Source organism: Desmodus rotundus, chromosome 2 (assembly GCF_022682495.2).
Source record: "Desmodus rotundus isolate HL8 chromosome 2, HLdesRot8A.1, whole genome shotgun sequence".
NCBI classification, from domain to species: domain Eukaryota; kingdom Metazoa; phylum Chordata; class Mammalia; order Chiroptera; family Phyllostomidae; genus Desmodus; species Desmodus rotundus.
In genome coordinates this window covers 126,144,801-126,158,691 of record NC_071388.1, presented here as the reverse complement: position 1 = coordinate 126,158,691, position 13,891 = coordinate 126,144,801, and the positions used below count along the sequence as shown (strand labels likewise).

The window sequence follows — 13,891 nt, the reverse complement described above, 5'->3', positions numbered from 1 at the left end:
GGAAATAGACACACAAGTCCAGGAAGCACAGAGAGTCCCAAACAAGTTGGACCCAAAAAGAACCACACCAAGACACATCATAATTAAAATGCCAAAGGTTAAATATAAAGAGAGAATCTTAAAAGCAGCAAAAGAAGTTACCTACAAAGGAGTTCCTGTAAGACTATCAGCTAGTTTCTCAAAAGAAACTTTGCAGACAAGAAGGGACAGGCAAGAAGTATTCAAAGTGATGAAAAGTAAGGACCTACCACCTAGGTTACTCCAACCAGCAAATGTATCATTTGGAATTGAAGGGCAGATAAAGTGCTTTCCAGACAAGGTAAAGATAAAGGAGTTCATCATCACTAAGCCATTATTATATGAAATGTTAAAGGGACTTATCTAAGAAAAAGAAGAAGATCAAAACTATGAACAGTAAAATGACAACAAACTCACAACTGTCAACAACTGAATCTAAAAAACAAAAATAAACTAACCAAACAAGTAGAACAGGAACAAAACCATAGATATAGAGATCGCAGGGAGGGTTACCAGCAGTTCAGGGGAAGGGGGAGAATGGGGGAAAGGTACAGGGAGTAAGAAGCATAAATGGTAGGTACAAAATAGGGGAATGTTAAGAACAGTACAGGAAATGGAAAAACCAAAGAACTTCCATGCATGACCCATTGACATGAACTAAGGGGAGGATTGCTGGAAGGAATGAGGGTACCAGGTAGGGGAGGGCAAAGGAGGAAAGATTGGGACAACTGTAATAGCATAATCAATAAAATATACTTTAAAAATAGTCAGAGGGCTATAAAGCACAGCATAGGGAATACAGTCAATAATATTCTGATAACTATGTATGATGTCAGATGGGTATGAGATTTATCTGGATAATCACTTAGTAAATTATATAATGTCTAATCACTGGGATGTAATCCTGAAACTGATATAATATTGTATGTCAACTGTTATTAAAAAATGAAACATGATTTAAAATATTTAAAAAGATGAAAGAATATGGAAGAACAACCATCCTCTAGAATTTAAAAAAGTTAAATAAAAATTTTTTAAAAGTCCCTAAATTAGATCTTGCCACTGCCCCACAAAAAACTCTTGAATGGATTTCCACTGCCCTGAAGGTACAATCCCAACTCTTTAACTGGCTCTGGCTCCGTAATACCCTCCCTGCACGATCTAGCCCCTGTTATCTTTACTACTTCATCACATGCCTATACCTTTATAGGTTATTAACTCTTTCCAAAGCATTCTAATTTAAGTGTCCCATTTATTTTTTGCTTTGGAGCCTGATTGATATAGCAAATAATGTACATTGCTATATTAAATAATGTTATGTATTTCTATGGGTACATGTATACATAAGTAAAGTAATAGGAAAAAGTCTGGGTAAATACCTACCAAATTGTTAACAGGAATTGGTTTTGAAGATGGGGAGTGTTGATCCAAGGGAACTGTAGTTTTATCTGAAATTATTTGATTTTTTAAAGTTCTTTTTAAAAATATTTATTTATTATTTTATTTATTTAGTTTTAGAGAGGGGAAGGGAGGGGGAAAGAGAGGGAGAGAAACACCAGTGTGTGGTTGCCTCTTGTGAACCCCCTACTGGGGACCTGGCCCACAACCCAGGCATGTGCTCTGACTGGGAATCAAACAGGTGACCCTTTGGTTCACAGGCCGGCACTCAATCCACTGAGCCACACCAGCCGGGGCTGAGTTTTAAAATCAAAAATTAACCTTCAGAATAAAAACATAAAATGACAGCACTGGACTCGACTAATGGCTTTCAGTCATTTTGGCTGTGGCCTGACATGTGGAAATAGTTTCCATTGTGACCCACTGGAGCTCCATACTGATAACAAACTGGGGCAAAAGTTTCATGAATAGTATTTACTCTTACCACGAACAATGCATTCTGCTGTATTTTATTTTGTAATCTATTTCATTTTCAAAGCTGTCCTACCTGACCCACTGACTTCTTATTATGACTCACTGTTGGGTTACAACCCTTATTTTCAAACACTGGAGTAGATGATCACTAGTTTATGATTGTTTATCTTTATAAAAGCTGCCCTTGGCCTTGGGCTTTCCACTTTCCCTGAACTCCTTTGCTATTTATTGTCTCTTTTGTTCAGTTACCACAAAATTATCATTTTAGCACAAAATTATCATTATCTGTATGTTCTTTATCCATTTGGGTGTCTTCTTTGCTTCCCAGTGAGGGGAAATCATTTTCAGACCAGTAACCCAATGATCAGAGATTACACAGAATAGTGTGTGTGTGAAATGGTGAAAATGGTGTGCATGTGTGTGTGCGTGCTTGTAGTCCCAAAGACCTAAAAAACACTCAGTGGATACTTGTGGATGCTGCTGACCCAGGGATTTGAAACAGGCCCTATGTCTCTCCTTTGAAATGCTCCCAGGTATTCTTGCTGTCGGGACTCACTTCTGCCCCCACCCCCTGTAGTTCCTCAGAGGAAGCCATACAAAATGTCTTGCTAACTATACTTTTATAAATGGTAGGCAAATGGCAAATAGTATTTTTCAATTCTGAACAAGGCTTTACTGTGGCAAACAAATACCCCTTCATTCATTCCAAAAGCATTGAAAAACCAAAGGTTAAGAAAAGAAACAAGAAAGGCAGACCAGGGAAATGTTTTGGAAAGAGCTTTCAGGGAACAGGGATCTCTGAGATAAATTAGACATGGGGACAAAAAATATTTGCTCACCAAAGGAATGTTGGAGAATAAAAACATATTTCAACCCCACAATACTGGATTTTCTCATTGCTCTTAGCCTAATTTGAATATTTGTATACATTTACATATTGTTTTCCAGTGACTGTAATCCTGACCACTGTAAAAAAATACAGATTTGGGTCTGTTTTGTTTTTGAGAGAGAAGGAAGGAGAGTGTCACTATTTTTTTATTAGACTACCAGTGTATCATATTTTGCTGGAAATATGAAGGCAGTAGATGGGACTGGAAATATTGTCTTTCTTTTTCATTTTTTTTGAAATTTGCTATTAAGTTTATGCAGTCTCTTGACATGAAGACAAAATGAAATGAAGGCCATTCAATTCCATTATCAAGGCTACAGACTGCAGCCTGGGATATGGAGTTAAAAAAAAAAATCACAGGCTGTCGTTTCCTGCATTTGGGGCTTCCCAGTAGCCTTGTTATCCACTCCACTCAAATTGTTTGTTCTCTTCCTTGGGGAGACTTACCGGAAGCTTAGATCACTAGCTCCAGATTTGGAACTAGCACTTTTCAAGACAGAGGTGCAGCTCAGTGTCTGAATAGACACTTAGTCAGGCTCTTTGTAATGCAAGAATGAAGTGCCCCAGAGATTCTGATGTTGAAAACCCTGTAATGATTCCCCACTGCCTTCAGGATCAAGTTCAACGGCCTAAACCAATCTCCAAGGCTCTATCTAAGGAGGCATCTGTCCCCCTCTTCAGCTTCTTCCCACCACTTTGCTCCCGAAACTTTTGCCTGCCTCCATTCTCTGCAGCTGAAGTGGTCTTTTTAGGCTATTAAGACCCTCCAAATAATTTGCATTGCATTGAAAATTAAGTCCTTAGCATGTGCTACAAGTCCCTTCCTTCATAATCTGGCCCCTGCCTACCTCACTAGTCTCACTTTCCTACCATCTGCCCTCTTCACTACATCTCAGCATGTTGCCTTCCTCTCTGTTCCTTGAACACAGCTCTTCCTCAAATAGTAGCCTTTGCAACTGCTGTTCCCTGAGCCATGGACACTATCCCAGGTTTTCCTTCCTTTCCTCCAAGTCTTCACTAGCTGCCTGTACAGCCAGCGCCAATTAATCTCCCTGTTTTTCATTCAGTTCTCCAAAGTGATCAGGTTTGTTTGTCTCCTTCTAGAATTTGAGCACCACGAGGGCAGGAAGCATGTCTGTCCTATTCACCAGTGTATTTCTCATGTCCAGACTGGGGGGACTGGCACAAAATTGGTGTTAATAAAAATCAGTCAGGGAGTGAATCAATATAGCCGGTGAGTGGTGTTCAAACTTCAGTAAATATCAAAATCAGTTGGAGGCTTGTCAAAACACAAAACAGATTGCTGGTCAGGTCCTCCGAGTTCCTGACTTGGTAGATCTGGGTTGATGTCCACAAGTCTGTATTTCTTTCAAGTTCTCAAGTGCAGCTGAACTGACTGGTCTTGGATCACATTGTGAGAAATGCTGGTTCCAGCCTAGCCAAGTGCTTGAGTTCTGGGCTAACATATATAAATATTTCCATGCCTTTGCTCCCTGTCTTCACTTCCTGGAAAATTGTTTCCTTTATTCCTTGGGCAAGCCTTCACCCCTGCTTTAACACTCAGGATGGGAATCACTTCCTCCAGGAGGCCTTCTCCAATACTAGTGCCCAAGTCTGTGTCTTCCAGCACCTGGTGCAAACACAGTCCTAACCTAATCACATTGCACTGTGTTACCCCCGCACAGGGTAACTGCATTTTCCTAGACCACAAGCCTTCTGGGCCTGATTTAGATATACCCATGTTCCAGCTAGAAGCTCAGGAATGTTCCCTCTGAACTCCACACAGGCATTTCCTACCTCTGAAAATGAAGTCAGACCTGACCTCTGTGCAGCTCTAGACTTTGACCTCAGTCTCAGGCCTCCTTTCACTTTTGCCTCTTACCAAAGTCAACCAAAGAGTGGCTTCTTTTCCCCGTCTCCAGTGTTTAATTTCTCTAGCTTGTGCTCAGACCTAAACTGTTCTATTCATTTGGTTGGCCTTAATATACAGTACTGACCTGTGGAGAGGACCAGCTCACTTCCTTAAGGCAGAGCAATACATGCTAAAATTGGTTCGAGGGGAAAAAAGGAAAGGTTTTTAATGGCTTCTCAGATTCCAATTTTATCTTCTTGAATGATGCCTTTGAAGTCACCCTCACTTTTCCTAATGATTTGGAGAAACATCAGTACTGCTTGCTTGCCTACTGCAGAGTCAGCAGGAGGGCAGAAGAGCCGAGAGCTCCCAGAGCCTGCAGGAAGGTCTCAGGCTCAGGACATCGCTGGGTCCAAGGCATGCTCACACTTTAGGGGAAACTCACCTTGCTGTGGTGTTGGAGCTGCACCCAGCCTCCATAGCCAAATTTCTGCAGGGGGAGAAAGAAGCACAGTTAGACAGAAAGACCAAATCAGACAGGACTGCAATAAAGGGGCAAGGAATCCTGAGCTCCATCCTTTCAAGCTTCACCTTCCCATTTTTAATTTATGTCCACATACCACTTAATATTTATATTTAACCAATTTACTCTCTTTCCCTAAATGCATTTATTCAGGAAGAAAATTCTAAATATATCATAGAAGTGCTAGTTTTACCTTTTATCCTCAAGCAGGTTGCAATTTTCAAATGAGGATTTATGTTAAAAAATATTTGTTTACATACCACCTACGCTATTTCAGGGGTCACAGTACCTGGACAGTAAAGACCACTCTTGAGGAAATACCCTATTAGAACACTGCTCTTCAAACTGTGGGCTGTGAGCCATGAAGTCAATTTAGTGGATAGTGACCCAGATATTCTAAAAACACAAAATAGTATGTGTAGCAGATGGTGTTGGTAGAATACTCCCTCCCCTTCACACTTCTGTGCACACCAGCCTATTGCCACTGAAAACAGCTTTGGTCAGGCCCTTCTAGCAGGTCAGAAGTACCAGGACATCAGGGTTACACCTCCCCTCAGCAGCCCTCAACCAGTGAGTGAGGACGTTTGTCCATAAATACACTGGACACACTAGTTCAAAGGCCTCACTGAGGTGAGGCACACATGTACACCTCCTTTGGCTGCCTTGCTTTCCCGGTCTCGCTCCCTCACTGTACTTGTGTTTTCTGAGATCACCTCCAAAGTAAACTACTTGCATTTCAGTCTTTATCTCAGAATCTGCTTTTTGGAAAACCCAAGCCTAGATAGTAAAGGAATGGAATGGAATGAAATGGAATAGATTGGAATGCCTCCCATGTGTAGTTATTTATTTCATGAAACTTTTGTTTCCGTTATATATATTTATGTTTGTATTGAATCACAATATAAATTTTATTTCTCCTTGGTGGTTATGAACAAAAAATTTTGAGAGGCTCTGCCTGAGGACATAGGTATATGTGACTCATTAACTATAGGTTTTAAATCTCACTTAGATCATTCATTCATTCACTCTTCATTCATTCATTCTTCAACTCCTCATGGAGTCTCTCCTATGACTGGCCTTACTAGGGCAGAGAAAATAAAAGTGAAGAAAAGTTCCAGCCTGTGGAGCACAGTCTTGAGAGGGTGGGGCTGGGGTGGGCATGTGTTTGAAAAGCTGTAATCGCATGTGAGACTTGGGAGCCAGGAGGAGGGTTCTGACCCACAAACTGGGTCAGTGGTGCCAGGGAAGGCAGGTGGAAAAGACAGTCTGGGGTCAGATTGGAGAGGAACTTCCAGTGGTCAGCATTTCCATGCTCCAATAAGGTGGCTCTCAAATTGGGATGTAAGAAGGGAAGGTGTGACAGCTGGAGACAATGATGTGAAGAGCTCCTCAGCAGTTCCAGTCGTCAATGGTGGGTTAAGGAAACTGAAGATCAGTACAACTTCTCATGTGTTATAGTTGGATGAGACCAGCTAACAGTGGCTGGTTTTTATGTCATGACGGGGAGGTTGTCATGAGGAAGTCAAGTCTGGCAGATCCCTCCTCCTGGCTCTGCTCTCCCCTGCAGACTGAGAGGGGAGAGCTGGGCATAGAGGTGCTTATGAGTCTCTATGTCTGTGACTGGGGTTTGCCTCACCAGACTTCTTAAGATTTAGGTCATTTTGATACCAGCTTTATTCTACCTGAACATAAGTTTGATTATTGTGTTACAGCATCAGATAATCATCTTAACTGTAGATCTACCTGCTTTCCTCCAAGTGACGTGGCTTTCCTCCAAGCCATCAGAGGACATGGCTTGGTGGGCTGGGTCTGCAAGGGAAATTGTGGACTAGGGGCCCAAGTTCCTCCTCCCTGTACACAGTTTGTCCTTTGCCTGTGTTTCTTCCCTCCCGCCGGCACTCTCCTCCCTTCACAATGTCAGTGAAGCTGAAGCTCCCTTCACAATTTCAGTGAAGCTCCCTTCACAAGAGCCCAATACCCTTGGGCTTTTTCCCACTCTTCCTTTGGATAAAGCTGCCCAGAGATGTATGCTGGAGGAGGGGGTGGAATATAGCCCCATCAGTTACTCTTTAGAGTTAACTTAAACTCTCAAACTGGAAATTTGCCATTGAAATCTTACCCTAATGTATTATAAAAGATTTTATTTTCCTTCTTTCTCTCCCTTTTTCTCTTTCATTCCTTCCTCACTCTCTTTCTTACTTTTTAAAAATTCCCTACAGAACTTTAATCCATAAATTAGCAGGTTAGAAAGTATTACATCTGGGGTAGGTCAGAGAGGAAGAAGGAGGAAGAACAGAAAGCCCTTGTCACATGTGACAAACCACTCCGAAGGTACTTGACTTTGTTGGAGTAACTTAACATCTCGAAGTCACTGTTTCCTTTGTGTAACACGAGGCAAACAGCAACAGCTGTGGCATAGGATTTTATGGGAATTAACTGAGATAATTCATAGAAAGCTATTGTCACCAGACTTGGTTTACAGAAAGGACCTCATCAGCGCTAACAGTGATGATGATGGTGACAGTGGGAATGGCCGTGGTGGAAGTGGATATGGTGGTTGGTGGCAACAGGGGGGATGGTGATGGTGGTAGTTTTGTAGGGAGGGTGTTGGTGGTAGCGGCAGTGGTGGAGTTTGTGAGCTGGTAGTGGTGATGGTTGTGGTAGTGAGCTTGGTGGCAGTGGTGGGACCAATGATGGCAGTGGGAGTGGTGGCAGACAGTGATGGCAGTGAGGGTGGCATAGTGGTGACAGCCTATTCTATCTTTAGCTGGTAAAATAAGGCACACCCTAGGGCCAGACACTAAGGAGTGTCATGAAGGAAGAAGCCCTTTGTCACTCTGTATTCCTCCCTCCCCTGTCTTGGAAAGCACAGAATTAGAACACTTTGTGCCTCTTGTAGGCCCCTTGCAAAGACCTAACTCATTCGGGTCAGCTTAATTCTGTTCCAAGTCTGTGATCTGTTCAGTCCCCCAGCTCTCATCCTAAACTGAACCAGCCTGAGGTCTGAAATTTAAGACCCTGGGAGTACTTTTGGTCAGAGCATATGCCAGGAGGCGTTTACAGTCTGAAGATGTTTCACTGACAAGGACCAATATCCCATAGGCATTTATGGGCATGACAAATAAAAAACAAATTCAAAAATTCATGGGAATTTAGTTCTATACACAAGAGATGCCTTTCTGAATTGGATATATGTGAATCAGGTTGATGAACTGAATGAGAGTTTTAATGTCTTGGGGACCTCACACTTCCACATGGTGAATAATAAATTTCCTGGGTGATGAAACCAAATATCTCTTTTCTCACAGAGGTTGTTTAAAAGTCAAGTTATGTCTGGGATTTTGTCTCCTAAAATCTTACCATGAATAAATGCAATTAAATTATTGCTAATAAAGAAAGATGTAAATATATAATTTTTTTTACTAGAGGCCAGGAGTTTTTGACTCCATTTAAAATGAGAATAACCTTTGCAAGCCCTACTATTGGGCACATAACAGGTGGTCAGTAGAGTCTGGCTGAAGGGAAAAGTCGAAACCTTGTTATCGCCGTGGCTTTTATGAATAATCTCATGTGGATTGACCTGAAAGAACTTTCGCCATGGTTTCTCAGCCGCCAACCTCCTATTTGTGACAGCAGAGTGGATGGGTCCCGATTCATTAGAAACAATGGAATCAAGTGCCCTCTCAATCCGCTTTCTTTTCACCTCACAGATCTTAATTGTAATTCTGACCAAAATCATTATTAGCAAGGGAAAATGAAAAGATTTCTCAAATCCCAGTCCTTTGTAATCATTAGTTAATCATCAAGCCAGGCATGTTGATTCTGCTTTTCTGTTTCTTCATTGCTTAAGAAGGTCAAGGTTATTGAGGCGTGTCTATTAATATTTAATAGAGAAAGGTAGGTTTGAAAAAACAGGCTTCATCCTCTAACATAGAACTAGTACTGGCTTATTCTTTTCATCCTTTTATTGCAAAATTTGAAAAAAATAGTAAGAAAAAATCAGAGAGACTGATGTTTTGAAACATTTTACCCACCAAGAAACATTTGGAAGACAAAGTAAAATCTGCTGTAACTATTGAACTATATGAACACCAAAGAAAACCTGCTATTAACTGTTGTCACATTAACACTCAATTTACTGTGACCAAAGAGACTGAAAATGGGGAGAGAGGGAGAAGAATCCCAGCACCATTTAATGTATTTTTATTTCTCTTACTCCTCCCAATTTGAAAACACAGAACTGTTTTCCACTACTTGTTTCGTCACTGGCTTGCCTGCATGTAAATGAAAACCTATACCATATAACAGATCTGATTGCTCGACCTGCAGGTTGGAAGCCAGGTTCCAATGGCCCCATGGTGAAGCCCTAGGAGGGTTTGGGGAGTTTGGGAATGGACTGGTGTCGAGGGAGGCACTTGGGGGCAGAAGGGAGCAGGGACATCCCTTATAGCAGTGGTAGCCTCCTGGACCACCTGTCTCACTCGGCTGTGGTGGTAGTGCTGGGGAGGGCCACCATGGCGCCACATAACTCTGGGATCTTGTGCTCATTTCTGAGTGTCTGGTACTTTTTCTGTCCAGCAGGGTTAATAACATAAATCCTATGTATTCTGCAATTCACAAGATTTTATGTGAATCAAATTGCATATTGTTCCCTATGATTATTATCACTACTATCATCACAATCATTATCATCACCATCAAGTGTTATTGGTTATCTGCTTGCAGCATGTGAGACTGCCAGATAGATGCCCGGTTTCTGTGACAGAATGCCACTTCCCTCTTTGAGGCAATACCTGGAAGATAGGAGTGGGTGGTGGGGTAAAGAGCCAGCAGAGCAGGTGCTTGCTGAGCCTCCAGGGCACCCATTTGTGGCTATAGCCTCCCCATGCTCTGCATCTCTCAGCTTCCTATGCAGTTTTAACAATACCTTTAGGGCCCTGCATTAGGTGGGGCACTTAGAAATTACGGGCTCTTGGTGACCAGTTCTCTGCTCAATCTAGAGTCAGGCTTTGGGGTGGGAGACTAGTAATGCGAGGTGGGGTTGTGGCACAAAGTATTAGGTACACCGTTTTCTCCCCTTAGCAGAGGAGGCATCTTTTTAGGCTGCTCTGGGATGTCATCACTGAAATTGTGAAATGGTGTTTACACTTCAGTAAACTCTGATGACCACAACAGCATTCGGTACAGCAACTCCCCACGTAGGCACTCAGACTCCCTTGGCAGGGGTGAGTTTGATGGGGTTAGCTTTTATGATTGGCTGCAATAGGACAGCCTTTCAAAGATGATTCAGCATCATTTGTATTTTTCAATCCACAATGTCAACCACCCATTTCACCTAAAATGCTGTGAACAAAGAAACACTTAACATTAACAACCATGAGGAGGAAATATTCTGAGCTACTCGCATAATGAACCGCTATTTAATTAGAGTTTAGGTTAGTTCATTTTTCTTCACTTGGGATAAAAAGATGAAACATTGTCAGTGGTGTGCATGTTCTAGAGAAGGCTTAAGATGGAGTAACCTGATACTTAGCCTGAACAAAGAAGCTAATCGTAAATTTTGTTCACGTCTCCTACCTTCTAGTGGTTTCATTCAACGTTACAGTTATTCATTCAAAAGTTCTTAATGACAAGAGGAAATTTCTATCCTTTGAGAAACTCGGAGAAGAGTCTTTAGAGATATTCATTGTGCAAAGGCTACATGTCATTTCCTCTACTGTTTTTTGATGTTCCTTCTCTCTAGTTCATAACAAGGATTTATAGTTTAAAGAATATCAAAAAGCAAAGGTTTCAGACAGCATCTTAAAATAGACTACAAAAACTTCCACAAGTTATCTCTTGGTGTTTCTAAACCTTATTTTAAACATTTGGAAAAGGAGATAATGTTTTAGAAGTCCTAGAAACCTATCACTTTCCAATTTTTAATAGTCCCTTACTGAAAACTGTAACTTTAAATTCTACAGTTGACACACATCTTCCTAGCAGCTGAATATGTGATTTAAATGGAAGTAAAACTGCCTTACTTAAATTGTCCCGAAATTTTAAAGAATGCTTTAAGAAAAGGATTTTGAGAAAGCACTTATTTCTTTGATTCCCATTCTTTCAAAATTAATATAAAAGTTATTTTTAAAAACTAGGAAATCAGAGCTGCCAAATAATTTTAGTGCACTCCCACATCAGAAAAACTTAACATCTGATTCCTCAAAGAAGAGATAGGTCTATAATAGAGGCATTGAGAAACCCCGAAGAAGTTCCAAAAATAATTCAGCCAATTAATCACCATTACCTTTTTTAGATCTGGCCATTCTTTTGGTAGAATATGACTATGGATGTCAATTTTCATCTCCACAAGGTCAGAGGAAAAGCGTATAAAGAAAGAAGTTTTGATATCAAGAGATCTCCTTGAAAACCATGGAGATAATTCATTTACTTTGTCCCTTTGTGGCTATATTTAGGCGCTGGTCAGAAACCTGGTCAGCCAAGTTAGGTCCATTGGAGTTGCCTTGTTAAAGTTCAAAGTCTGTTTGTCAATTTAGCTTTGGGCAAACAATTCTCTGGTAATCAGGATGTGGAGCACAAATTTTTTTAAAAGGACTGTACTAAACCTTATGAGGCCAAATGTATTACAGGCTGCTTTTGAGTTCAGCAAGTCCAAAATTGACTAACCTTTGTTTTTAAATATTACAATTCTTACCAAGATATACACAGTAAAAAATCAAGTAGTACCTGGTTAAAAACCAAACAGCACAGAGGGTTTTTAAAGAAAAGTAGTTTCCTGACTCAACACTTCTTGTGCTTGGTGTCATTCCCCAGGAGCAGCCAATTTTAATGCTTTTGCCTTTTGTTCAGTGAGTTACCTCCATGTCTTTAAACAATGTTCCTGAAAATTTGGCATGTTGCAAAGTTGGGGAAGTTGCACCTGTAGTTTTACTTCATAGAAAGAGTTTATTCTTAATATATGTATATATTTTCCCTCCATTGCCTTTTTCATTTATTTATTTGTGCATGCATGCATTTAACAAACACTTATTGAGAACTACTATGTGCAGATGATGCAAGGCTGAATGAGATAAAATGATACATATATTCTAATAGATAATTGTACCCAGCCCTTTTTTCTTTCCAGGAAAAGAAGAAAGAAGTCATTTTCATTGAGGGTCATCAGAGCAGTGTGGGGAGGGCTTTCACTGGAATATAAAGTAGGGCTCATAGCCATGCCTCTAAACAGAACTTGGAACAAAGTAGCCCTTTGCTGTTCTATGCTTAGCCTTTCCTGTTGCTGGAAAGCTGAAAATGTTCAAGGGACTGAGGTCCCTATCAAGTCTTGAACTTTCTTTGGGATGTTGTCTTCAGCTCAGTCTGCATAATACAGGAACTAAGCAGTTTTAAAAAGCCTTCCTACTAGGAAATTCAACTAGATGCTGGATAAAGTATAACAAGCATACCTTTAAGCGTTGCTTGAAAGAAAATGAAATCCTCAAGATCATTTTTCAAAAAGTTTGATGGTCTAACACTGAATGAGTGAGTCTCAAACTGACACGGAGGTACAGCCCAACACCCAGAGCAAGTGTAAGCACTGTTAGAGCACTTCCTGTGGGCCAAGACACTATCCTAAGCATTTTATTCATATCAGTTCATTTATTCTTCATAACAATCCTATGAAAGAAGAACTAACATCCACTTTATAGAAGAGGAGCTGAAGCACAGAGATATCAGGCAACTTGCTCATGATCAACAATAAGTGGTAGAGCCAGAATTTGAACTCAGGCAGTGTGGATGCAGAATCCCAGAGCTCTGAGGATTAATATTCCACAGAGGAGTGGGAGATTATACCATGTGCTTGTCCAAAGCTGATACTCTGTCATTAAGCTAGAGTTCTTGAAGAGGCTAGACCCCTATTGAGAAAGTAGACTAGAAAAATATCCACTGGTCAATAAACGGGATATTTTGTTATAAGGAAATCTGTAATGGGGTCTGTAAGGAAATCTGTCTCCACTATGGTGAGAAGAAAAGGAGAAAAAAATAATAAATAATAGTTTTCCTTGAGAATTTCTTTAAAAAGTACTGTTCTAAGACACCTACTAAAATTTTTAGTTAAGGTATCAGGTTGGTAATGCTCAACTACTTCCTTCCCACCCATACCCAGAAAATGAACATACACATTCTTTATGGAGGAAATAATTCCAACTGAGTCCCCTTTGCATGCCACAGATTAAGGTAAAAAAAAATATTGGCTCATAATAAAAAATTCTACACATATGAGGAAAAAAGCCACCATGAGTGAGTGTCTACAGAAATAATAATAGATTTAAACCTCCAAGGACAGGTATATTGGAGTTATTAAACAAAGAATATAAATGTATTATATATGAAGTGTTTTTAAAAGTAATTTAAAAATTAACCAAGAGACTATGAAGTGATTGGCCAAGTCTGAAAAAGAACAGAATAGAACTTTCACAAATGAGATCATTGTAATTTAAATTAAAAACTCAAAAGATGGGTTAAACAAGAGAACAGACATAGTTGAATAAAGAATTAATATAAACTGGAAGAGAGATTTGCACAGAGAGATGAGGAGATTGAAGCTATATAGAAGTGTCACAAAGTACAAAGGATGGAAGAAGAAAGTCTAAAACCAGTCTAACTGAAGTGCTAAAAGAAAGGAAAGAGATACCACAAGAGACAACAGCTGAGAATTTTTCAGACCTGGTAAGCCAACAGATTTAAGACTCAAAAC

At 40.3% G+C, this 13,891-nt stretch overlaps 1 protein-coding gene across 2 annotated transcripts in view; it reads right to left on the bottom strand.

The window, feature by feature from the left end:
* ACMSD (aminocarboxymuconate semialdehyde decarboxylase) overlaps positions 1-11,637 on the bottom strand; it is a 69,505-nt gene extending 57,868 nt beyond the window's left edge. Inside the window, exons 1-2 of one of the 2 annotated variants that reach the window (XM_045203184.2) lie at positions 11,441-11,637; positions 5,077-5,121 (exon numbers count right to left, since the gene is read on the bottom strand). In XM_045203184.2, coding sequence (XP_045059119.2) covers positions 5,077-5,121; positions 11,441-11,497 — 102 coding nt within the window. In that variant the 5' untranslated portion in view covers positions 11,498-11,637. The remainder of the gene's footprint in view (positions 1-5,076; positions 5,122-11,440) is intronic. The other variant, XM_024569727.4, reaches the window with a different exon arrangement.
* Between the last annotated feature and the right edge of the window lie 2,254 nt (positions 11,638-13,891).